At 52.9% G+C, this 26,133-nt stretch overlaps 2 protein-coding genes across 4 annotated transcripts in view; both read left to right on the top strand.

Annotated features, from left to right (window-relative positions):
- The window catches only part of CORO1C (coronin 1C), a 46,975-nt gene extending 26,940 nt beyond the window's left edge, over positions 1-20,035 (top strand). For all 3 annotated transcript variants that reach the window (XM_085075616.1, XM_085075618.1, XM_085075617.1), the window contains exons 3-11: positions 7,076-7,198; positions 12,361-12,490; positions 13,235-13,416; positions 13,929-14,048; positions 14,916-15,020; positions 15,750-15,895; positions 16,383-16,440; positions 16,524-16,769; positions 17,457-20,035. In XM_085075616.1, coding sequence (XP_084931742.1) covers positions 7,076-7,198; positions 12,361-12,490; positions 13,235-13,416; positions 13,929-14,048; positions 14,916-15,020; positions 15,750-15,895; positions 16,383-16,440; positions 16,524-16,769; positions 17,457-17,576 — 1,230 coding nt within the window. In that variant the 3' untranslated portion in view covers positions 17,577-20,035. The remainder of the gene's footprint in view (positions 1-7,075; positions 7,199-12,360; positions 12,491-13,234; positions 13,417-13,928; positions 14,049-14,915; positions 15,021-15,749; positions 15,896-16,382; positions 16,441-16,523; positions 16,770-17,456) is intronic.
- A 2,143-nt stretch (positions 20,036-22,178) lies between these two features.
- On the top strand, positions 22,179-23,518 carry SELPLG (selectin P ligand). The gene has a single exon (XM_085075620.1). The coding sequence runs from the start codon at positions 22,179-22,181 to the stop codon at positions 23,379-23,381; it is 1,203 nt and encodes a 400-aa protein (XP_084931746.1). The 3' UTR covers positions 23,382-23,518.
- Positions 23,519-26,133: the final 2,615 nt, after the last annotated feature.

Raw genomic sequence — 26,133 nt, 5'->3', positions numbered from 1 at the left:
TTCCTGCTAATTCTGAGTGCCCTGGCCTTTTCCATTTTTAAGTGCCGCCTTATCTCTGGCGTTATTTTCACATCCATTCTGTTCTTCCTCCCACCCTCCCTCTATTTATCACTGCCTTGGTGCCCTCAGCTCCATTCTTGCCTTCCACAGCCATTTAATACCCACATCTGAGGAGGTTCCATGGGAAGCTGGAGGAGCTGTGTCCCTCACCCCAGCCTGACACGTTCTTTTGCAATGCAGTGCTTTGCTGGCTCTGCTCTAACCAGTTCCTGTGTTCTGCATTTATTTTTATAGCCTGGGCTGATGAAATTGTTCCTTCAGTTCCTTCAACACCCTAAATAACATTCGGATTTCTCCTGGAGCCCGTTTAGCACCGATACTTATGAAGCTCCCCGCAGAAAAATCCTTGTTGTTATATTCAGGGGGAAAAAAAAAATAAGGGTAATTTTCAACCATGGTTTTGGGCTGTTAAAATTGAGCCATAAAAATACACTTGCTGCATTTCTGCAGGGAAAATGTCCCATAACATCGTGGCTGCTCAAACCCAGCGCTTTGCAGCTCACTGGGAATTACTCGGGATGTGGCTGACCCTTGGTGCGGGGTGAGCACAGAAAAGGGGGCATTTTACTCATTTCAACGTGCTTTTTCTCGCCAATTCTCAGTGATACTGCAGCGTTTTGTCACAGCCGGGGTTTATCGCTGCCGGGCAGGCTGCTCCCTCCTCCCTCGCGGCGCCGGGCGGGAGGTCCGGGGGTGTTTTTGGGGCGGGATGATCCCCCCGGGACCCCTCCATCCCACATCCATGTGCTGGGCCGGGTGGGGGAACAACCATAGGGAATGGGGAAGCCCCGCCCCCCTCCGCGCTAGCCCCGCCCCTCCGCGCGCGCGCACCCGCGCCCTCCGCAGCGGCACTGCGGCGGCCGCGGCTTTTTACCTTATATGGTCATGGCAGCGCTCGCGGCCGCCGCGCTGATTGGCGGGGGCGGGGGCGCGGCGCGGCAAGTGCGCGGGAATTAACCCGTGCGCGCGGGACTTAGCGCGGGAATTAACCCGTGCGCGCGGGAACGGGCGCGGGAGTTTAACCCGTGCGCGGGAACTTAACCCGTGCGCGGGAACAACCCCTGTGCGCGCCAATTAACCCCTGTGTGCGCTAATTAACTCCTGCGCACCCCGGTCTCCGCCGCGCCCCGTCCCCCCACGTGCTGCTGAGGGTCTCTCCAGCCCCCGCCCCAGGTTAGCGTATGAGAGGTACAACCAGAGGTTGTGTCCCCTGTCCATCCCCGCGGCTCCCGGTGCAGCCGAGCCGGCTTTGCTGGCTGTGGAAATGCTTTGTGTCTGAACTTCCTGTTTTCTTGCACGCACATGTGCAGGGGCTTTGCCAGGAGCTCGGCATTCCCATGCTCCGGCAGGAGCCGCTGAGCATCAGACAGTCCAATTCCCACAGGTTGCTTGGTCTGGAGGGTTGGCCTCTGTTGGAATGAGGCACATAGTTTGGAAAAGCTGTAATTTCTCTCGGTCAGTGCTGTGTAGGTGATAAGAGGCAGGGTAATCAGCATTAACTGTGCACACCAGGGAAGAACTGGAAACTTCCCTGCTTGTTCTGGGCTGTGGTTGTGGAGTTGGTTTTGTCTGAGCCTTATCCCAGGGAAAGCTCTGGGTACACAGGGAAGGGACCACATAAAAATTCTCTGGGTTTCCTGATGTGTTGAGGAGGATGGCATGGAAACACCTGGATTCAGGTGGTGGTTCTGGTCCTGGGCCTGCTCCAGCAGAAGTGGAGACAAATTTCTTCTCTCCTCAAAAACTCTGCAGTTTTTATCTTCCCAGAAAAACCTGCTGCAAACGTTCCTTTTTGTCTGAGTTCATGCAGAAAGATCCGTTCAGCCACGAGTGGTGTTACGTAAGGCCTTTACCAGAGGTTTATTCAGTCCCCTTTGGATACAGCTTTTATTAGATTTTCCATTTTCCTGATTCCTTCCTGCACTCCCTTCGCACCAGCAGCATTCCTGCAGGATCTGGGATCAGATGGTGCCCTGAGAGGCAATTAGCATGTGGGTGGGGGCGTGCACACCTCGGGGATGATCTTCTGCAGGGAATATGTTGTTCTGCAAGTGACAGGCCTTGCTGTTCACCCATGGCATATGAGAGTCGTTAAGCAGCTCTTCCCGATTCTCATTCCTCCAGGAAGGATTTGAGGGAGAGAAAAATCCTCCTTTTCTAAGCTGTATGTAAAATAAAATCAGGAGGTTTTGCTGTGATGGGTTTATTGAGCCTTTCCAGCCGTTTAAGGAGCAGTGTGATGGATTTTGTCCTTTTACTTCACCTTGGATTTTTCTCTATAAAAAGAAGTTTATATTTATCACTGTCAGCTTGATTCCAATGGATCATCAGGTTCTAATGTAGTAAGGAAGAGAAGGCAGGCAGAGGAGCTAATGGATCTCATTCGTCCAGGAAGAAAAGCAGCAAATTCCATCCCATTTTACAGTCAGAGGTACAAATACCTCTGCAATTTTAAGGCCCTTTGCAATAATGGAAATGGAAGTTGTACTTGGTGGAGCCCTGGATCACCTGTTCCCAGCTCTTGGGGATGAGTGAGGATGATCCTGTGGATCCCTGTCTCATTGCCCAGGAGCTCTGCTCTGTCTGGACTTTATCCAGAACCCTCAGCTTCTGGGATAGCCATTGGTTTTCCTGGACTTGGAAAGGAGCAGGGGAATGAACTGCTTTGGAAATCGTATTTTAGAGAGGGAACAAAAGAGCAGCTCTGTCCTTTTTAATTATGATGTCATTTCAGGACAGCAAGTTTCTCCTCTTGATATTTAATTCTGGAGTATGTTTAGAGCTTTCCTGTAGAACTGAGACAGACATCCATGGGAATGCTGGAGCTGTGCTGCATTCCCAGCTCTGAGTGATGGGATTTTGCAGGTTGGGTTGGGTGTGAGGACTGTTTGTGTTGGGTTTTTTTCCTTTTTAAAGCCAGCATGTGTCCTTTCTGTGGCAGCCTGGGAGGGAATCACAGAATCATGGAATCAAAAGACCTCCAAGCTCATCAAGTCCAGCAGGAGCACTGCTGAGGGATTCTTGGAGAGCACAGTGGTCTCTTACTGCCTGACTTTGCAGTGGATTTTTTGGGAATAACACTTCCTAATCTTCCAGATTAGTTCTGGATGCCTTGACTGGGCTGTGGGGTGACTGATGGCTGTTGGGCATGGGCAGGAGCTCCCATTTCATCCCAGTTTTCTCCCAAGTGCCTCCTCCAGGACCAGCTGCTGCAGCCAGAGGTGGAGGTTCACTGCCCAGAAGTTCAGCTTCCCTGAGTGAAACTTAGGAGTTTTTAAAAGCAAATCCACAGTTTAAAGAAAAAAAAAAGAGTTTTTTTTCTAGCAGAGAAAAGGTACAGTCGGTTGAGGTTTCAAACTTCGCAGTTGTGACCTGATTTCCTTCCTCAAACTTGTGCAGAGTGAGGGGGGTGCTGCTTTGGCTTGTGCAACTCGATGCCACTTCCCTAATTTAAATGGAGATTTCAAGGAGCACAGCTATGGGCTGGGGAAGCAGCTGTTCTCCCTGATATTTTTACCATAATCCATGAGCTGTTTCCTGCCACCAAATGCCCTTTTCTGGCAGAGAAACGATCACAAGACAGTCAAATTAATTCATAAAACTCCCACTTTTAGGAACAGTTTCCTTGTGTTGCGTATCTGTCCCTTTTGGATTTAATCTTTTTTTTTCCTTCTCATCTGTTAGGGTTTTTTTTGATCCGGATTTAATATTTCTGATGATTTAACAGGTTTTTTTTCTGCTCTGAAATAGATGAAAACACTTAAAATTAATTTAGTAAGGCAAATTCACCCCTTGCTGAAACACCTGAATATTCAGTGTGTGTTTAGTCAACACTAATTTATTAATAATCCTCAAATTCACCTTTTTGACCGACATTTTATAAAAATACAACTCCAAATTTCAAAAGTTATCAGGGATGTGTTGAACCACAGTCACAATGGATTATGAGAAAGGTTGAATTTCTCGAAGTTAATTTTAAGCTGTGTATCAGCGCTCGAGATTTATTTTAAATCCTCCTCTAATTAAAAGATTACATTTTACAAATAAATAAATAAATCCCCAAACATGGGAGCATTAGAGCAGCACAGAAACACACCCAGCTGGCAGCCAAGTTGCCAACCTCGTGACGTTGCGGTGCCATTGGAAAGGAATTGGGTTTAAAACCGTGGAATTTGGTGATTTTTGCAGCCTGGTGGGTTTTTATAACCCTGCTGCAGCTTTTCCTGGTCTTTCCCTTTTGGCAAACCCCCCAAATGTTGTATTTTTCAAGCTCTTCTGAGCACAGCAATTTGGGTTCCCTGCTCCAGGGAGAAGAGAAATCTGGATGGAATTTGCTAAAGTGACATCGAGAGGTGCTAAAACAACACCCCTGAGTTCAAACCTGCTCATCCCTCACCCCGAGGGGGTCAACTTTGGGGTGGTGCTGGGGGTGCCTGTCCTGTGCTGTCCCCACAGAGCCTTGGGAGGGTCTCTGGTGAAGGTGTTGGTGACGAGGGGCGGATGTGGCGCCTTCGGAAGCTCTCAGAACACGCTCAGGAAGACACCGCGGTTTCCTCTGCACAGACCGTTTGGTGCCTCTGACCACAAGGCAGGAGCTTCTCTCAAAGGGCTGGGGCTTGTGCTCACTCCACTAGGGCCTCCAGCAGCACCTTTATATCCTTATTTAGTCACGTTTTGATGCTTTGGTACTGATTTTTGTACATCCTCAGAGGTGGCCAGGAAAGGGCTGGAGGTGGCACTCAGGGCTCTGGGCTGGGTGACAAGGTGGGGGTTGGTCACAGGTTGGATGATCTTGGGGTTTTTTTCCCCAACCTGGGTGATTCTGGGATTATTCCTGGACCCTGATGAGCAGCAGAGTTTCTCCTCTTGTGCCCAAGTAAAGATGTTGATGCCCCTGGTCTCTTCATCTCCCTGAGATTGAGCTGGAGAGAGGCCAGAGAAAGCCATGGAGATGCTTTGAGGAAGCTGTTGCTGCCCCATCCCTGGAAGAATGCAGGGCTTGGAGCAGCCTGGGATAGTGGAAGGTGTCCCTGCCCATGACAGGGTGGTGGGACTGGATGATCTTGGAGGTCTTTTCCCACCCAACCCATTCCATGATTCTGGAAGCACTGCTGCTCATGGAAGTGCAGGATCCTGGTTTGAGAGCTGAGCTCTGTCCCAGGTGATGGGAAGCAGCTCCTGGGTGTCACTGCTGTCACAGGCTCCTGGCTCAGCCTGTGCAGGTTCATCGTGATCAGAACTGAAAGGTGAAGTTTGGGGTTTAATTTGCTCAAATTGAATTTGGTTTTTTTCCCTCCCCACAGTAATAAATTACTGTAAAACCCCAAAATTAAACCGACAAGTGCTCGTGCAGCCTGGAAATAATTACCAGGGGCTCCTCCTGGAGGATCCCACTGCTTCCTACCAGGGAGCCAGAACAGGCAGTCCCTGACATTTTGCATTATCAGTCCTATTTTTCCTTTTTGGTTCAGGCCTGTATTTGTCTGTGGCCTGTCATGTGCCTTCTGCAGTTCGTGTGCTCTGCATGGTTCTCCCTTTAATTGGGTAAATTAAAATGGATGAATTCTACACGGCAGTTGGGTGTATTAATTTTTTAAATCCTATTTCACATTATGGCATCCAAGAGGGATTACACAGGCTTTAATTTTTGAATGGCAGGTTTATGGCTTTTCATCCACAACCCTTCCCCTTTTAATAATTCCGAAAGCAGTTGAATCACTGCGACTTTTTTTTTTTTTTTCTTTCCCTTTTGAAGCCTAAATTTGGCCATTTAGGAAATAGTGGGATCTTTTGGGATCAATATCTTGTTTTGCTGTTAGTGGAGGGCTCCAGGTCAGTTGTCCTCAAAAGCCAATGTCCAGCATTATTCTGGTTATCAGCCTTGAATAGGTCCAGCCTCCCACATGCAGCAGGGTGGGAGGAATAGATTAAGGAATGTCACCTCCAAGGTTGGAGGAATGTTACCATCCAGCGGCAGAAGTGAAATTCCAACCATGTTTAAACACAAAAGAAGGCGACCCCATCCCAGACCTCTCCCTGCTGTGAGTCTTCTCCCATCACTCATCGTGAAAAGGTCATTCCCTGGAAACAAAACCCCATGCAGCAGGACCAGGATGGTGGCTCTGGAAGTGGAGGAGTCTCCTGCTCACCCTGCTGCTACTGCTGTGCATCTTCAGTTTTTTTAATATTGCTTCCCTTGTGTGCAAGGCTTGGCCAGGAGAGAGAAGGATGATGGGAGTGATTTTCCTTTCCCTTCTTCCTTGTTTGTGGAATCAGCTGTTGGGGGGATCAGGTGCTCCAGGATCTTCAGGGGCTTCTCAGCAAAACATAGACCCAGGGGGAGTGTTGGCATCAGTTTTGTTGGAATCACTGGATTTGTCCCAGTTCAGGTTTAAATGCTTCATTTGCTTTTTGTGTTTTTGGAAATGTTATCCCTGTAGGGAGCTTGACATTGGCACATGCTGATCCTCCATCCATGGAGAGGCACGGGTGGATCAGGTGTGGCTGTCATATCCAGTTGGCAACATTTATTCCTAAAAACAACATTTTCCTCTGCATTACCACATCCTAAAAACTTCCCATCTAAGCAAAATCCTTCTGTGTTAAAAAACAGGCAGACCTGGTAAATTCAATGACTAGCAATGCCCTTCAATGACTTTTTTAGCCTGGCTGTCTTCAGCTGTCACTTTTGGGAAGCACTGCTGAAACCAGAGCTTTGCTCTTCCCAAAAATTTGGGATGGACAGAGGGGTGGTGTCACAGCAGGTGATGATATGTGGGCAGGAAAGCCCCCCTGCTTCCCAGGGGATCCCATCTTCCTGTGCTGGATCTCTGACCCCTTTCCTTGCTCCATGAGGAGTTTCCAGCTCCTTGATTCTGAAGAGTTGCCGCTTTGTTTCCTCTGCTCATCCCCGAGTTCAAATGTCGCGGAATTCCGGATGTGAAGGAGCAAACGGAGGGTTGGGAAGCACCTTCCTGCAGGATGTCACAGCTCTCTTTCTTGTTCTTCCCTCCAGACAGGCAGGATTGACAAGTCCTACCCCACAGTGTGTGGCCACACGGGACCAGTGCTGGACATCGACTGGTGTCCCCACAATGACCAGGTCATCGCCAGCGGCTCCGAGGACTGCACTGTCATGGTGAGTATTCCTTGTGGCTCTGCTCCCTGCTGAAACTTCTGCTCCAAGGACACTCTGATGTTCCTGAAGGCACCTCCTGTTCTGAAGTGAGGGCAGAGTTGTCATGGAAGGGTTCGGGTTGGATGGGACATAAAGCTCAGCCCATTTCACCCCAGCCATGGGAAGGGACACCTTCCACTATCCCCAGGGTGTTGGAATCCCTGTCCAACCTAGCCTTGGACACTTCCAGGGATGGGGAAACCACAGCTTCTCTGGGAAATCCATTCCAGGACCTCACCACCCTCACAGAGAATGTTTTCTATTTTTCCTTCTTCTGGGTGTTTGTCTGATGTTTGGGAAGGGGAATAAGAAGGAAGAGTGGCAGCCTGTGGTGAGGTGTTCTGATTTGTAGAGCACAAGACAGGTGGTTCCTTACCTCAGATATCCCAGTGAATGCAGTGCTGTGTGCTGGGAAGAGGTAGGAATTGGAAGGGAATGAGTCCAGCAGATTCCAAGATTCCTTCAACCCTTGATTTAAGGGTGAAATTCTCACCCTTCTCAAGCTCGAAATTCTCCCTGTATCTACAGGTTGTGAGCAGGTGTCAGAAGGGCTATTTTTAACAAATAAAAACATATTTTTAAATAAAAAAATACAAATAATCCCAAATTCTGCACCTGCCAACCTTGGATTGAGACCTTTTACCTCAGTGAGAGCCCATGGAACAAGAGCTGAGCTCGCTCCGTGACGGATGTGGAATCCCGTGTATGCAAACACAGCAGAATAAGTGAAAGAAAATCCTTGGAAGATGAAATAATGCCAAATAACTCCAGGGATCTTTGGCCATATTTAGAAATGCTGTAGGCTGAATGTTATATTGAAATCTTATTATAGATCATGTCAGATAAATTCCTTTGCTTCTGTTCGTCGTTAAAATGTTTGGGAGGGGATTCATCCCAAGAGGCTTTTCCTGGGACAGCTCTTGCCTGTGATCTCTCAGTCTTGGAAGCTGAAGCATGTTAACAGAATGGGCTATATTTAATATTAAACAAAACAACAACTTCTGTGTTTGCCACGCTCACTACTGGGCTGGAGCTGAGCTTTGGAAGGATGCAGGAATGTTTCTCCAGCCAGGATGCAGGAAGGGCTGTGCATTGGGAATGTTTCTGAAACATGAGCATCAGTGAAGGCCCAGAGCTGCCTCCTTGGAGGCAAAATAAGTCTCTAATCCAAGTGCAATGAGAAATATGTTGGGAGGCTCCAGAGGGACTGAATCGTGGAGCAAAACCAACAGTGTTCAGTTACAAGTTGTCCAGCTGCTTGTCCGAGTGTCCCTGATGTTGACACAAACTGCAGGAATCTGCACCTCCCACTGAACCCTTGGGGTTCTCCACACATCCCAAAGTGGGGATGAGCTTTCCCTCCATCCCTGGAGGCAGCATTCATGTGGAAAGGCCCCAGGATGGAGCTGCCTGTGGGTTTGCACCCTCCTGGTTGTGTTTGGTGTGACCTGTCTGGAGTGGAAGGTGGAATAGGTGAGTCCTTGCTGCACTTCTAGGATCAGGGATGTGCAGCCCAGGGTTTGGAAGGTGCTGGGGCTGTGTTAGCTGGAGGTTTGGGATGGGAAATGATGGATCCCAAGTCATTTGGGCCAGTTGGGAACTGCACTGGTGTGTAAAGAACACCCCTGGCTTGGATTTTTGGGAATGAGCTAATGAGCTTTTCTGACTTTTAATTGCTTTTGTGGCCTGGCATGGATAGTTCAGTGCCCTGTTTTCCTTAATAAAGAGTTTGGGTCCTGCTTCCTGAGCAGCCTGAACAGAATAAACCCAGAGAGCTTTACAGGACACGTGGCTCTTCATGGGCTCTGAACTCTGTGGGGGGAGATGAGGAAAAGTGACATGGAGGAGGAAATTGTGTGGGATTCTGTGGCAATTCCAGCTGCTGGAGAAAAGACCGTGTTCTTAAAGGCCATCTGTGCCCTGGCACTCAGGGATTTAGGATCTCACCCTCTGCCACAAGAGATCTCAGCTACGTCAGCCAGATGTATATTGAAGGAGAGAGAGTGGATTTGGGGTGGCATTGAGGGAGAGAATGTGGATTTGGGATGGTTTTGAGGGAGAGAATGTGGATTTGGGATGGTTTTGAGGGAGAGAATGTGGATTTGGGATTGTTTTGAGAGAGAGAATGTGGATTTGGGATGGTTTTGAGGGAGTGAATGTGGATTTGGGGTGGTTTTGAGGGAGAGAGTGTGGATTTGGGATGGTTTTGGGGGAGAGAATGTGGATTTGAGATTGGATTCAGGAAGAGAACGTAGATTTGAGACTGGATTCAGGGAGAGAACGTGGATTTGGGATGGTATTGTGGGAGACAACATGGATTTGAGGTGCAAACCACTGTCACCAGGTGGAGATTCCCCACAGCTAGAAACCTTCTCCTCTAAAGAAATTACCTATTTGTAGAACACCTACACATAAACCTTGGACAGCTTTGGTGTTGGGAATAGCAGATATGGCATTGGAGAGGGGACAGGGAAAGAGGAGGAGACCTGACACTGCTCTCCAAAGGCTTCCTTTAGAGCCCTTGCAGATGCCTTCTGTGGCCTCTTTCCTTGGAAGAATTGTTTCCTTGTGCCAACAAATAAGGAATTACTTAAATATTCCTGCTTGATGTTGTGCTGAATGGCTCTGATGTACTGCAGACTTTCCATTCGACTGGAAAATGTTTTAGTGGGTAAAGGTTTGAAGATGGTATCGAGGGCCTTTCTCAGATACGGAAAATTTCCTTCATCAGAAGGTGGGTTTTAAGGGATTTGTGTGGAAAGCAGAGCTCATGTGATAGAGCAAATTCCTTTAAAAATCAAAGAGAGCCCCTGCAGTGACCTGGGCCACCAACCAGGACAGGGAGAACCAGCAGAAGGTCTGACCCTACAAAAATGATGCCCCAAGAGCCTCTTCCTGCAGGTGGGAGCAGGGATGTGGATAAATCCAGGGCTCAAACTCATTTGTTTCCTTACTTAAAGTGATAAAAATGAGCATATATGACAAAGGAGCTAACTTTCTTTCTAGGCATGGAATTAATCTTCTTTTCAGCTTGGGCAGAGACAGAGGAGACAGTTCTTGCTTCTCTTTAAAGGGGATGAAAGGAAAGTTTGCTTTGTTTTCTTTCTCACGTGCTGTTTGTGCAAAACCTTCCCCTCCTGCCCTTCCTGCAGCCCCAAACCTCTCCCTCAGCTCCACTTCCTCCAGCACAAACAAATCATGAGAACATCAAAACCCCCAAAAAACACCCAAATACGCACTGGAGGGGGAGCTGACAAACAGTTCCTAATTCCCAGTCAATCCTGCAGCTTTTAAAGGTTTCCTTGGAGTCATCCTGATTCCTCACCCTCGGCAGGGTAAGTCCTGCATCCAAAATTCTGTAATTTCCCTGTGAACCTGATTTGATCCCAGGCTGAGGCCAAACTCCCACCCTGTGCAGGAACGAGGGGCTGGGCTAGTTGGGACCGTGCCCTGACCTTTCACATTCATTTCTTTATTATTTTTGGGAATAGCAGGCAGGATTATTGGGTCAATAGTCTGTAATCTCCCCAGGATTACACTGCTCTGCAGCTGCTCCCAACTACTGGGGCTTTTCCCTGGCAGAAAATTCCCTCTGTCCTCCAGAGGTTTTTAAAAAACCCTTTTTCACTGGGATTTTGTCTTCCTTCCCTCCCGTTTGCAGTCCCATTTTAAAATCAGATTGGTAAAAACCTCAGCTGTCACCAGTGCTGTTCCATCAAGCAGGAAGGGAGAGAGGGATTTCCACAGAATCATGGAATATCCTGAGTTGGGAGGAACCCACAGGGATCATCATCCAGCTCCTGGCCCTGCACAGACACCCCAGCCATCCCACCCTGTGCCTGAGTGCTTTGTCCAAAGGCTCCTGGAGCTCTTTTAGCCATGACCATTTTCATCCCTTGCAGAGGAATCCTCTCCTGGGGAAGTGTTCCCATCGTGGTCATTCCTCCTGGGATGCTGAGGGTGCTGGGAAGGATGGCACTCTGAGCTGTGTCCACAAAAAGCTAAATCAATTTTTGGGTTATTTAGAGGTGAACTGGTATTCACTGAGAATCTCTGCATCTCACTGGGTTTTCCTGCACCACTGATCCCTGTGTGAAGGGAAAAATTGGGATTAGCACAGAAATCCATGTGTCCATCACACATCTCCCTCTTCCTGGCTTCCTAAATCCACTCCCTGGCATCCCACAGCTTGTTGGGCATCGTGGGCAGGGTCTGGCAAGCCCTGTTCTCCAACTCCAGGAAAAGCAAACAATGGGAAGCAAAGGAAACGTGCTCTAATGCTGCCATCTACCTACAGCAGCTCCAACTGCTCCCCGAGGGGCTCCCTGTAATTCCATGTAATTTTTTAATACACTCTATGTAGGTCAAATTCAATTCCAAGATGATTGTCCAGTGCTGAATTGCAGGAATAGTTTTGGTGGGGCTGATCCTGCCCTGGAGCTTTGGGGTGATGGGTTTGTCTGTCCCATCCCTGGTGGCTGCCAGCTGGAAAAGCCACCTCCCTCGTGCTGGAATTCCAGTGCTTTGGCATCCTTGGGGGGCTGTGCCACCTCCTGGTGGATTTTCCCTGAGGAAGTTTGCAACAGAAGGGTTGTGTAACCAGGCAAGAAGTGAACAGGCAGTCCTCTGGCTTCTTCCAGGACCAAACTGCTCTTCCCTGATTAAATGGGATCTGGAAGGAGCCTGAATCTAATGGGAAAACGAATTGCTGGTGTTCCTAAAGAAATAAAAAGTGGGCAGTGGTAGAGAAAAAGAATTAAAAAGTAGGCAGCTCTGAGGGACAAGCATAGTTTGGAAAGACAGCAGCTTGTTCCCATGGAATTAGAGCTGCAGGGGAGATTTTTTCCAACTCCTCAGCAGGACGGGAGCAGAGTGGATCCACAAACACAGAGATAACAGGGCTGCAGCATCAGAAGCTGTGGGTTTGTGCTGGCACACGAGGGAGGAAGGATGTTCCACACGGATCAGCCAAGGGTTTATTGGCACTGGGAACGATTCCCTCCCCATTTCCCTTCCTGTTTACACGGAGAGGTGACAGCTCTGGGATGCGGGAAGCAGGCAAACCACGCGCTCTTCACAGGGCTGGCCTTGGCTGACCAGCTTTCCTTTCCCTTCCCTTCCAGGTGTGGCAGATTCCCGAGAATGGGCTCACCCTGTCCCTGACAGAGCCCGTGGTAGTGCTAGAAGGCCATTCCAAGAGAGTGGGCATCGTGGCTTGGCATCCGACGGCACGGAATGTGCTGCTCAGCGCAGGTACAGAGCACAGCCATGGGGGCACAGCCACCTCCTCCTGCTTTCCTTCCAGCTTCTCCTTTTCCATCTTCCCTCTCCCAGCTGCTCAGATCCCTTAGATCCCAGTGAATCACAAGGCTGGGAACACTGGAACACGTGGCTCGCAGCCCCCTCCTTATCTCAGCCTTTTTTATCTTCAGTTTACAGGGATAAGCACCGAGGAATTGTCTGGAATCAGAGTATGAAAGTTTTTCCAGACTTTATTTGATCTGTGATAACGATTTATATCTGCATTCCCCACATCCCTGTTCTAATATACTTTTAGAACTGACCCAAGTGTTTCTCCTTTCCCTGGATCCCTGCAAAGTATCCCAGAGTCTGGCTGTTCCTCCCACAAGCTTTCATGGTCAGCATTTTCAAAATTGTTTCCTTGGCTGGTACAGTCCATGGAATGAGATTCTTTTGACCACTGAAAATGAGCCACATCATTATGGAAATCAATTGGATAATTCATTATCAATTGGCACTGTCTGAGGTTTCCATGAGTTGGATCCCAAAGAAAGAAGTGAGTCCTTTCAGCTGGATTGTTGGATGAGCTGAGTGTTTTCCATTGATAAAAATCCCTCCCAAGCTCCCAGTTTGGATTTTGGTTCCCAAAAAAACCAGCTGCAGTAGATCTATCCCTTGTTCCCCACCTCTGACCTTTCCCCTGTGTACCCCAATGCTGTGACTCGAGCTGTTACTTCTTTTTTTTTTAAATTTTAGGCTGTGACAATGCCATCATCATCTGGAATGTGGGAACAGGAGAAGCCCTCATCAACCTGGATGACATGCACGTGGATATGATCTACAACGTGAGCTGGAATCGCAACGGCAGCCTCATCTGCACAGCTTCCAAAGACAAAAAAGTCCGAGTTATCGACCCCAGGAAACAAGAAATTGTTGCTGTAAGTTTGTTTAATCATTAAAGAAACAACTGGATTCACTCTGGCAGGGAGTGAGCAAGAAAATAGGGAAGAAAGAACCTTCTTGCTCAGTTTACACGCCACATTCAGTTGCTTTCTTCAAAAATTGTAGGAGGAATAGTAGGAGTTGAAGGATTTGTCTGGGTTTATTGGGATTAGTGTTTGAACTGGGATTTTAGGGCTCAGTTTTAAACCTGCAGGAGTGTAATTCCACATCTAATCCTTTTGTATAATTACAGTTCCAGAGTTGTGCAGGCAAAGCAGAGCTGTAGTTGTAGCTTGCAAAGAGGTTTTCCTTCAGCCTTGCAAGAGGCAAAGCTGGAAGGAGCCAGGAATTCCCGTGGTTCAAGTGATTGGGTCCTTCAGGGAAGGAGAGGTGGATGTTGCTCCTTGCATCTCTTCCTGCATGGAGGAGCAGCATGTCTGGAGAGGAGTCACCACTCTGAGGGGTTTTTTTTCTTTATTGCTAATCCTGACCTGCTCCTCTCTTCCAGGAGAAAGAGAAAACCCACGAGGGAGCTCGGCCCATGCGAGCCATTTTCCTGGCGGATGGCAACATCTTCACCACCGGCTTCAGCCGCATGAGCGAGCGGCAGCTGGCCCTGTGGAACCCGGTGAGACCCCAAACTGGAGTCCTTATGCCAGCCCTGCAGCCATGGAATGGTGGAATGGCTTGGGTTGGATGAGGCATTAAAGCCAATCTCATTCCAACACCCTGCCATGGTCAGGGACAGTTTGCATTATCCCAGGTTGGTCCAAGCCCTGTCAGGTTGCCCCAATCCCTGGACACTTCCAGGGATCTAGGGGCAGTCACAGCTTCTCTGGGCACCCTGTGCTAGAGCCTCCCTCCCTCACAGGGAAAAATTTCCACCCAAATTCATAATTTACATACCTGAGGTCATTCCCTCTCCATCTGCTGCCTGCTCCTGCTTCCATGATTTTGGCTGTGTGGTCTCTCTGTGAAGGAACTGAGCAGGAGCAGCAATGAGCTGGGAGCTGCAGGTTGGAAGTGCCTGGGAAGATGCACAGGAAGCAGAGGGGCTGTGGGAAGGTCACTTCTCTCTGTACATTGTGCAGAATAGGACAGCAAGAATCCCAGGATGGTTCAGGGTGGAAGGGACCACCTGGATTGTGTCCAGGTGGTTTCTCAGTGTCTCCAGGGAAGGAGGCTCCATCCCATCATCCATCACACATCCCATCCCACTGACACAAGGCAGTCTAACTCACTGTGTCACATATTTCCCTTGACTTGGTGAATTTTCCTGGCTGCTGTTTCTGTTTAATTTAGTGATTAAAATGCCCTTGGGGAATGAATCAGCTTGTGAACATTCCCAGTGTTTATTGTAACACACAGATCCTTCCTGGTGGTGCAGACACCACTGGGACCTCACTGGCTACAGAGTGTTAACAATTTAGACCCTCCCTCTATGAACAGGAGCTTTCTCAGTCTTTATTAACATCCCTGGTATTTTTATTTCCAGAAAAACATGGAGGAGCCAATAGCCCTTCACGAGATGGACACCAGCAATGGGGTCCTGCTGCCCTTCTACGACCCAGACACCAACATCATTTACCTGTGTGGGAAGGTAAGGAGAGGCTTTGGAATCACCCAGAGGGAATGGCACCTGTGAAATGTTCTCCAAAAAAATCAGTGCTGCAGCAAATGTGGGGCTGCAGAGATCAGGCTGCTCTGGAATGGGTTTGATCCTCACCCTGCAGAGCTTGGGAAGGTCTGGAGTGGACCTGGAGGTTTCTTTGAGGTGGATTAGGTAAAGCTGCTCCTAATGCAACAAGTCCCAAGTGTTTTATTGCCAAAACATTCCTTGCCAGTGTTGACCTGGGTGATTTTACATTAGTGTGGGAGGAAGGTACATTTTGGGTGTTGTCCTCCTTGTCCTTGGAGATGCTGGAGAGCATGTGGCAGCACTTACTGTAATTTTGTGGGGTTAAATAATAGAAATCTGGAATCAGGTGCTCCTTTCTAAAAGCAATTAGTAGGAATTAGGTGCCCACGTGTGATGGAGTTCCTACAAACAGGAGGAAGGAATTACAAAGGAAGATCCATACAAGCATGTTCACAAATCCCATCTTTGTAGCAGCTAATGAGGAATATTTGGGTTCTATCTGCCACTCCTCCTTGCAGTTTCAGAGACAATAGTGTGGTGGAATTGCTTGGAATTAAGGATAAACTGGTTTATAGCCTTTCTGCCTGACTGTGGCAGGAGGTTTTTCCACAAGAGACGTGGAAGGGGCCACTCCCAGCCTGGGAACACTGGTCCTGCAGCCTCTGAAGGGTGTCCTGGGGTTCCTTGCAGGGGGACAGCAGCATCCGCTACTTCGAGATCACGGATGAGTCCCCGTATGTTCACTACCTCAACACCTTCAGCAGCAAAGAGCCGCAGAGGGGCATGGGGTTCATGCCAAAGAGGGGCCTTGACGTCAACAAGTGTGAGATTGCCAGGTGAGGAGAGATCATCCCGGGGCTGGGAGCTGGGGGTGGGAATTTTGGGAGTGGTTAAAGCCGCAGAGCAGTGAGCACAGGTTCAGAAAATCTGGAAAGGGCAGGAAACCTCTCAGGATGTTGCTGCAGTGGCTCTGGGAGGGAACATCACTGCTGGTTGGGAACTTGATCCACCTCTTCTCCTAGGGAATAAGTGATAAGACAAGGGGAAATGGCCTCAAGTGGCTGCAGGGGAGGTTTAGCTTGGATATTGGGAACAATTTCTTCATGGAAGGGGTGGTCAGGCATTGGGAGGCACTGCCCAGGGTTGGGATGGAGTCCCCATCAGGGTTTCAAAGCCATGTCAGTGTGGCACTTGGGGACATGGTGGCCTTGGCAGTGCTGGGGGAGTGATGGGACTCAGTGGTCCCAGAAGGCTTTCTGTGCTTCCTTGGGGTTGTCCTGCTTTATCCTCACTCTGAATCCCCCCTTTCCTTTTCCACGGCAGGTTCTTCAAGCTCCACGAGAGGAAGTGTGAGCCCATCATCATGACGGTTCCCCGCAAGGTGAGCACTGCCCTGGGGTTGGTGTTTTGGAGCAGCTCCTGCTTCCCAAAACTCCTGACCAATCCATGTCTCCTGCCTTGCAGTCTGACCTCTTCCAGGACGACCTGTACCCAGACACAGCCGGCCCAGAAGCAGCTCTGGAAGCAGAGGAGTGGTTTGAGGGGAAGAATGCTGATCCTCTCCTCATCTCCTTGAAGCATGGGTACATTCCAGGCAAAAACAGGGACCTCAAGGTGGTCAAGAAGAACATACTGGACAACAAACCCGCCGGGAACAAGAAGAGTGATCTCATAAACGCTCCAAAGAAAGCAGCGGATGCCTCAAACCCCGTGAGTGAACCCCAGGAATTTTGGGGGTGGTGGCCTCAGGTGGGAATTCTGGGGTGTGACCAGTGATGGTGACCTGAGGGAATGACTAGAGCTGTTCCAGGGGAGGGTTAGGTTGGATATCAGGAAAAGGCTCTTCCTCCAGAGGGTGCTGGGGCACTGAACAGGGAATGGGCAAAACCCTGAGGCTGCCAGAGCTCCAGGAGAGTTTGGACAATGCTGCCAGGGATGCCCAGGGTGGGATTGTTGGGGTGTCTATGCAGGGACAAGAGTCAGACTGGTGATCCCTGTGGGCCCTTCCAGCTCAGGATATTCCATGATATGGAAAAGACTCTTCATTTAGGTCCCTTCCAACTCAGAATATTCCATGCTTCTGTGATTCTTATATTTCTTTAGATACGGAACATTACTGGGAATTGTTTTTTCTAAGTCACAGAACCATTAAGGTCAGAAAAGACCTTAAGGATCCCCAAGTCCAACCATAACCCAGCACCAGCACCTTGCTCACCACTAATCCGTGTCCTTTGGGCCACAGAGGAAAATGTGGCCTAAAAGCAGATACTGGAGCATCCCAACTCCTCCAATCTGTGTCACACCCTCATCCCTCCATCAATCCCACTGGGAGGAGCCCTTTCCTCAGAAAAAAAAACCCCACAGCTCTCTCCTCACTCCCCCTGCCTTGCCTTCCAGCAAAACGACGCCAAATTGGACGAGATTTTGAAGGAGCTGAAATCCATCAAGGACACGATCTCCAACCAGGACGAGCGCATCTCCAAGCTGGAGCAGCAGATGGCCAAGATCGCGGACTGACGGGGCTGCCAGCCCAGGCACATCCCAGCTCCCAGTTCAGCCAGCAGCAGCCTGCAGCATTCCAGTACGAGCTTTCCTGTTCTCCTAAATCCACGTCAACGAGAGCCGATGATTTCAAGCCAAGCTTTTTAGTGAAAGATTTTTTTTTTTTTTTTTTCCGTTTTCCTGATGTTCCGATGAATTTCTGTGACTGTGTCAAAAACAAGGCGAAAACAAGAAGTGCTACTTTTACAGGTTTTTTTGGGTTGTTTTTTTTTTTTTCCAGATGTTATTATGAATCCTTGAAAAAATGAATCTGTTCTTGACTTCCAATGTCATGCCCAAATATCTTTTTCTAGATTTAGGGACCAATGCCACATTGTTCTTAACCATTTGTTTTTTTTTTTTTTAAGTTGCCAAAAAATAGAAAAAAAAATCGCTTTTATTTTTCTTATTTGCCACTTTTGCAGTATTTGTGTTTCCATTCCAAGGGACAGGGGGTGTGGGGGGTGTTTACACTGTGCAGAGAACAAAGCTGAAGCTATTTTGTATAAATCCTCCATTTGGAACAATCAGGTGGGTTCCCTTCCCTTCCCTGCAGAGACCCCTCGGAGATGGGATGAGCTGCCCTTCCTACTCCAGAATGTGTCCCCAGCCCCGTTGGCTGACAGAAAAACACAAATATATCATTCTGAACGAGGGGATTTATTTCCTACTGAAGTTTCAAGCCAGCACCATGTTCCCTTTTTCATGCAATCCCAGGGTCATGATTCCTTGACCAAACTCATGTGTTTTACTTGCTGATTTTTATTTCCATCCCGAGGCAGAAGTTTCTTCCATGCAGGAATGTTTTTATCCATGGAGCATGGAGGTCCAGGTGAGCTGTGGGATGCCAGCAGTCGTTGCTGTAAATCCTTGTTCCTGCCCCAACACTCCTCAGCTCATGGATTTTAAGGAGCTTTTGGAATCCAAGCCAGCCCCTCACACCAATGCTGATGATAGGAATTTTCTGTGCTTCCAAGGCAGCATTAGCAGCAGAAAGGTGATTTTTTTTTTTTTCCGTGACGATTCTCCACAAACAAAACGCCTCTGTTGTTATTTTTTATAATCCGTTTTCTCCTGTCCATCATTCCCATTCCTGCCTCCCACCCTGCCATGCTGGAAAGCTTTGCAGGAAAGGATTTGTTCCCAGATGAGATGAGTGACCTCCAACCCCAAACCCCTCCCTTCACTCCCAGCCCTTCGGAGCAGAAGGCACTGGGAGGGTGGATCTGATCCCAGTTTGGAGAACTGGTTTCTCACTCACTCCTTTGGGATCCTCCAGGGAGAGACCCCATGAGTGCTCCAGGCTGGCCAGCGAGCTCCTCCTGGAATTCCATGGAAGCTCAGCTTGGCAAAGCTCTGCTCCTGTAGGGTCTCCCGTGGGAAGGAGCTGTCAAGGATGGGGCAGGCTGGCTCCCTGCTCCCAGGCTGTGTCCTTGTGCTGGGAATGGGATCCAGGACACCCAGGATCCAGGGAATGGGATCTAGGATTGGTGCCATCCCAGCACAGCCCATCCCTGCAGCACCAGGGAGTGCTGACAACCCATCCTGAATCCAAAGGTGTCCGTGGGTGATCCCTATCCCAGCTGGGCTCTGTCCCTGTGGCAGCTCCATGTGCATGGAGCATCCCCTGCCTGGAGCATCCTGGTGGACACGAGTCCCTTTTTCCAGGCTGGAGTGATTTTTTTTTTTTTTTTTATTTTCCATTAGTTTAGCTAGGAATTCTCCGATTTTCCATTTTTCCCCCAGTGTTTGCATGTTCAGAACTTCCAGGTTAAGGATTCCCCGTTGTGGAGGGATGTGTGTGTGGAGGAGGAATCGGCCAGGGGACGTAGCTGGAGAGGCACGAGGCCGGGATGGAGGAGACAGAGGATGTGGTGGGATTGCAGAGCAGGAAAGCTTCAGAAAAGTGGGATTTCTGTGTTGTAGGGACAAGTGGCATCCCCTGCCCTGTGCCCGTGGATCCACAATCCGGCCGCTCCGGGTTCTTTGGCTGTTTGGTGACGTTTCTGTATTGCAGTAAATGCCTGACGTGTATTTTTATGGATTTTTTTTTTTTCTTTTGGAACCACAAACCCGCAGGTCGTTCTCCCCACAGTGGTGATTTCTGTGTTGATTTGTACGTGTGACTTCAGGGTTGTGTGCTCGGGGACCTCGGGTTGGTTCCTAAAATTGGAGGGAAATCAGTTTTGGGAGCCGCTGGATTGAGATGCCCGGGGGTGGGGGTGTGGGAGATTTTAGTTCCTAGCCTGTATTTTATTTAAATGAACTGATGCCTCGCCAGGCTCAACCGGAGTCAGTGCCTGAAGCTTTTTGTAGCCGTGATATCCCGGGAGAGAACCAGCCCAGTCCGGAAAGACGCGCTCTTATAGAGCGGCCAGAGTATCTGTCCAAATATTTGCTTCCATTTTCAAAAGATAAAAGTCATTGATTATAAACTGCCTCTGCTTGGCTTTTCCTTTGGCTCCCAGCGTCCTGCACCTCATCATTCCAGGTCTGATTGATAACGGGGATATTGAATGATGGACAGTTGAGGGGGGAGTTGTGGCTGAGGGGGTCCTTGGGGATGTTCTGCTCTTGTCCCAAGCCAGCCAGGGCCCATTCCTGGGGTCACACGTGGAATCCTCACTGGTGATTCCCAGGGAGGAACCCAAGAGCTTGGCTGGATGTGGGGTGTGATGGCACAGATCAGGTAGAGGGGAGTGATGTGTTCCTAACAAGGAACAGCCCTGCTTGGGAACTACCCTGGAGCTGGGGGGGGCTTGTTCTGCTCTTCTCCAGGTGAAACTTCCTTCCAGAGTGTGAGAAACCTGGAATAACACGCAGCCTGGGTGGGAAACAGCATCACTTACACCGCCCAGGTCTGAGCTTTCTCAGGGCTGCAGCGTTTCAGGGGATGTTGCACAACCACCTCCGGCACACCCTGAGCCGGCACTGCCCCAGAGCAGGGCAGGGATGCTCCCAGAAAGGAAACGCTCCCTGAGCACCATGGATCCATCCCGGGGATGCTCATCCCGCAGACCTGAGCCCCATTTCTTGCCTCTTCCAGCCCCAGGGCAGGTGTTTGGGAGCAGGGCCGGGCTGGGGGTTGCGGGGGCGGGGGGGTTGTTGACACCCCGAGCCCGTTCCTGCGGATGTGCCTCTTGCAGCACCTTCCTGCGGCAGCGGCGGCGCCTCCCGCCCGGAGCCTGCGGTTGGGGCGGGGGGTTTCCTGTCGTGCCAATGCCACGAGGCCAGGACAACACCCAGGACAACACCCGGGACAACACCCGGGACAACACCCGGCAGCCCCCCAGAGCCCCTCCGAGCATCCTGGGGATGGTGCTGAGAGAAGCAGCCGGGCACGAGGGCTGTGCAAAACATTAAGTCAGGCCCTCACCCTCCTCCTAAGGCGTTTCCCGGTGGTGAGGCACCTCAGGGCACCGTGCCCCCCTCCCTGGCCATGGCCACACCGTGCCCGGTGGGTGGCAGCCCTGGCACCAGGTTTGCCGTCACTTCTGCTTTCGGGGCGACGCGCAGCAGCTCCGCGGGGCCGCCGGTGGGGCCGAGCCGGAGGCTCCCACCAGGGCTGGAGGCCCCTCTTTGGGGAGCACCCCACACCCTGCCACCCTCTCCGGGGGGTGCCCGCAGCCCCCAGCCCTCGGCAGCCCCACTCGGCGTGACGTCCTTCCCCCGCGGGCTCCGAAACCGCAGCCGCCCTTCCGCGCTGCCTCCCTTCCCCGCCCGGCGGGAGGTGCAGGCGGACGGTGGCCCACGACGCCCCGCCGGTGCCAGGGCTGCCCTCGCCCCCCGTGCCAGGCCCTCGCCCGTGACTCCTGCAGTTGGGATCCTGCCGCACCCTCCGGCACAGGTGAGCCCTGCTGGGGAGCTGCTGGAGCGGGGTTTGGCCCGGGGATGCTGTGGGTGCAAAGGGGGTGCTTAGGATCCTTGAGGGTGCTACTCCCCGTGCTGGTCCCTGAGGTTTTTGGGAGGCGGGTGGATGCTTTGGGGATGTGGGAGCCTCCTGGGAATGCTCGGAGCAGTGAGCCGTGGTCGGATGCTCTTGGGTGTGGATCCGCGGGGACTTCGGTGGCTTCCACCCACCGGGACTGCCGAGTGGCGGGGGTATTGGTGATGGACAAATGGAACAGGGGGATTTGGGGTGGATTTGCCTCTCCTGCTCCAGCACAGGGGCACAGGCTCAGGGTGGCCTCAGCCCTGGAGCTCTGTGCCAGCCCGGGGGGGGAGGATGGGCACCCCAGGGTGGGAGCATCTCTCAAAACGCGGGTGATATCCCTGTGGTTTCATTTCCACACGGAGACTCATCCTGCAACTGCCCCGTCCCTCAGCAGCCGCCTCCATCGCGGCTGATTTCCCATTTCCAGACACTCAACTTCCTTATCAAAACTTGCCCCTGGAGCAGAGCCGAGCTCCTGCAGGTGGGCGCTGCGGCAGGAGGAGGTTGCTGGGTGCATCCTCCATCCCCCAAACCCAAGGGCGCCTCTCCAGGAGGGGAGGAGGATCCTTGGCTGGAGTGCCATCCCTCGCTGGGGCTCAGCAGGACCCCGATGTCACCTGCCCTTTCTGTCCCCTGCAGGTCCCATGGCGCTGGGACGGGCCGTGCTGGTGCTGCTGGTGCTGAGCTCCCTGCGGGCATTTGGGGCTGAGCCACAGGAGATGGGGCTACCCCGGGGCAGGCAGTGGGTCTGGGGGGCAGCCGAGCCCTTGTTCCTCTCCCGTGGGAAGAGAGATGACAGTGGGCAGGAGCCCAGCGCCACTGCAGTGATCAGCAGTGACAAGACCGATGCTGCCTCTGTGCCACCACCAGCACTCGGCACCGAGGCCAGCCTGCTCCGGCTGCCAACCCCGGCTGATCCCATGGATGATTCCCCCGAGCCTGAGCTGCTCCTGAGCTCTGCAGCACCAGCACCCAGCAACAACTCCAGCCTGCTCCGGGGGCTCGCAGTGTCCACCACGGCCGAGTCCCTGGATGAGACAGATTCCCCTGATCCAGACTTACTGGAGGACTCTGTGTCACCATCAGCCCCCAGCGCCAGCGCCAGCCTGCTCCGGGGGCTGGCAGCATCCAGCACAGCTGATCCCATGGATGAGACAGATCCCCCTGATCCCGACCTGATCTCCAGCTCTGCCCCAGCACCAGCACCCAGCACCGCGGCCAGCCGGGCACTCGTGGTGCCAACCACGGCTGATCTCATGGATGAGACCGATTCCCCTGATCCCGACCTGTTGCCAGGCTCACCGTCAGCACCCCAAAAGAGCATCACCATCACCACCCGCAGCTGGCTCACGTCACTCATCGAGGAGGGGACAATGACTGATGGCCTGGACAGCAGCCCCTCCGCGGGGCCACGCTCAACAGCCCCCCCAGCCCTTGTCCTCACCACCACGGGCTACAAGAAACCCAAGAAATCCGGAGCTCCGCCTAGACCGACCCTCCCGACCCCTTGGGACACGACGCCGGAGGGCACCGCGGCGCCCTGGGAGCCCAGCGGGTTGATGGGCAAGTGCCTGCTGGCCATCCTGCTGCTGGGGCTGGTGGCCGCCACCTTCCTGGTGTCCACGGGGGTGCTGGGGGCGCTGCTGTGGCGGCGGGCTCGGACGGGGCAGCGCCGCTTCAGCCGCACCGAGATGGTTTGTATCTCCTCGCTCCTGCCCGACGCAGAGTCGGCTGCCGGCTCCCGGCCCGTCCCGGCTCGGCGGCACAAGCTGCTGGTGCCCGACGGCAGCTCCGAGCCCGACGGAGATAACCTGACTCTCAGCAGCTTCCTGCCGGAACACTCCTGAGCCCCAGGGATGGCTCCTGCATCCCACAGCCCCGCTGGAGCGGCGGACAGGGCGCTCCTGTCCCCCGGGGTTTTAGCTCGGGCCGGTGGGACGGAGCCGCTCCTCCCTTAGCGCATCCCATTAAAGTGTTACCCGGACATGGTGGTCTCTTCCTGGCGGGGAAGGTATCTGGCAGCCCCCTCCCCTCCCCGCCGCCTGCCCACATCCTGCTGCCAAAAATTTCGCTTCTCCATCCTCCCCCTCAACCCCCTGGGGGAGCAGAAACGAAACCCGCGGGCACCTCTCGCTGGGCAGGGACCAGACCCTGCGACTTTGGGCACGGAACCGCAGCCCCGCGTGGCTTCGGCCTCGTGGGAGCTGGAAGGGCGGTGGGGACGGGGCGGAAATTCCGGGGGACAGGGACGGCTGTGCTCGTGGCGCAACGTGTTCCTGCCTGCGGTCGCTGCAGCGAGGCGGGGACACCTCCGGAGCCGCCGCTGCCTGTCAGGTGCTCAGCCCCGGGGCCGAACGGTGGCCGCAGGGTCTCAGGCTCTTCCAGAAGTGCTGGCCCTGGCTCTCTCTGCCTGGCTGGGGCTGCGAATGGGAAGAGCAAATCATGAGTGGCCAACGAAGGTCCTACCGTTTCATCCGCTCAGACAGATGTCAGTTGCTCCTCAGGCCACCAACTGGCCCTGGGGGAGCAGAAATGGCCCAGGACTGACTCTGTCCTGCCAGGCTCGGTGTCCCCATTTTTCCATTCTTGCTCCAGCCAGGCTCCCCATCCCTGCTGTGGCCAGGCGCAATATCCCCATCTCTCCATCCCTACCCATGCCCTCCCATTCCCACATCCCCATATCCCCTTCCCCACATCTCCAAGCTCTCAGCCTCCTCGAAGGCCACTCTAGGGTGTCTGTCTGGGGCAATTGCCAGCGTGGTCACTCACCTGCATCCCGGCCCTGCTGCTTGTTTACATTCATGCTGTGCTTGGGATATTTTCCATCTGGATCTTGGCAGCTGCACAGCCCCGCTCCGGCTGTGAATGTAAATGTTTATAGGTGACTCAGCCGGGCCAGGGGACCCACAGCTGGTGGCCATGGCCGCGCAGGACACCCTGGCCGTTGGCTCCCTGCTGGTGGCACCCTGCTCTGTCCCACTGTGTCCCCACGCCAGTGCCCTGCCAGCCAAAGCAGTCATGGGGGAAAAGGGATTCCCCCATCCTCTGGCTTCACCCCACAGCAGCTCATCCAGCCTCTGTCCCAGGTGAGGATGAGGCTGGTGTGTCCTTAGGATGTGGCTGCGTGCAGATCCCAGGGATTGCTCCCGCTCTCCCAGCCCTGTGCTCCCCGCAGGAGCCCAGCAGGGATAAACTTCCCTCCACCATTGGAGCGGGAGCTGGCTGCCAGGAGCGGGAATCGCCCTATTTGGCGCAGTCAGCAGGTCCCGTCGGGCTGCCATCGCCCACCCCACGGCACAGGAATTCACGGGAAGCCAGCGCGGTGTCACAGCAGGATCCTCAGGGATCCCGCCGGGCAGGGGGAGGGCAGCCTGCGGGGAGGTGGCACCAGGCTGGGGTGGGTGACACGGGGTGCTGTGGGGTGGCACCGGGCTCTGGTGGGTGACACGGGGTGGGTGACACGGTGCCGAGGGTGGCACAATCCCATGCCCAACGCTGCACATGGAGCTCCACACGCCTCACTCGCGCAGCTCTGCAGGACGGCTCCCCTCTGGGTATTTTGCTGGCACAGCAAAGCGCAGCCCAGGGAAGCAAATTAGAAGCAGAGCAAGGCTGAAATGCCTCAAATTGCCGGTTCTCCGGGCGGGTTGTGCCGCCGAGCCCAGCCCTGCGCGGCTCCGCGTTCCTGCTGCCCCAAATTACACAGCGGGGCCGGGCGGTCCCGGCCCTGCCCAGCTCCCAGAGGTCGGGCCCGCTCCGGCCGCAGGCAAAAACGGCATCGTAATGGCCAGTGGGAGCTGGCATGGCCAACCGGGATGGGGATCCCAGCTGGGAGGGTGGGGACACTGGGCAGGGAGGGATGGGGATCTTGGGCAGAGGGGAATCCTGGGCAGGGATGGATGAGGGCTCTGAGCAATGAAGGGTGGGAGCCCCGGGCAGGGTGGGACGGGGCTCTTGGATGGGCAGCGATGGGAACCCTGGACGATGTGGGATGCAGACCTCGGGCAGGGTGGAATGGGGACCCTGGACAAGGAGTCTGGACAGAGACAAGACCCTGGACAATGTCGCCCAAGGTCGACATCACTGAGTGCACCGGAGGAGGAATCTCAGCCCCATCCCCACCTGGGCTGCAGGAGCAGCGCCGGATGCTGCTGGAACTCCTCCAGGCCGCCCTCGCCCCCGGCCTCCCCTCGCCTTTCCCCCTTCCCCTCTAAGATTTCATCACTGAGCACTTAAGGCCGGGAAAAGCCGCCCCAGCAGCTGCTGGGAGCAGCCAGACGGACGGGGCCGTTATTTCGGGGAGCCGCGACGCCGCCGGAGAAACCCCAACGGCGCCAGCTCCCCTCCGGCTGGGGGGACAGAATCCCTCGCCCCCCACCCCGCGGGGGTCACGGTCCCCGGGCGCTGGCCATGGCTTTTTGGGGGGTCTGGAAAGTCCCCAGGGAGGAGCAGAGGAAAATAGCAACAGGATGAGGTCACGCAGCGGCTGCAGCCTCTTGAGCAACCTCAGGCCAGGCCGAGGGGACCAGGGCAGGGGGAGACGGAGCTCTGGGGGGGCCAGGCGATGCCTCCAGACACCCAGACTGGAGACCAGGACCC

Source organism: Lichenostomus cassidix, chromosome 15 (genome assembly GCF_008360975.1).
Source record: "Lichenostomus cassidix isolate B80296 chromosome 15, HeHo_3.0, whole genome shotgun sequence".
NCBI classification, from domain to species: Eukaryota; Metazoa; Chordata; class Aves; order Passeriformes; family Meliphagidae; genus Lichenostomus; species Lichenostomus cassidix.
This window is presented reverse-complemented; position numbering and strand designations above follow the sequence as displayed.

What these genes read in the sequence shown, in the direction of transcription:
- SELPLG (XM_085075620.1), top strand. Translation starts at nt 22,179, where the DNA reads ATGGCGCTGGGACGGGCCGTGCTGGTGCTGCTGGTGCTGAGCTCCCTG.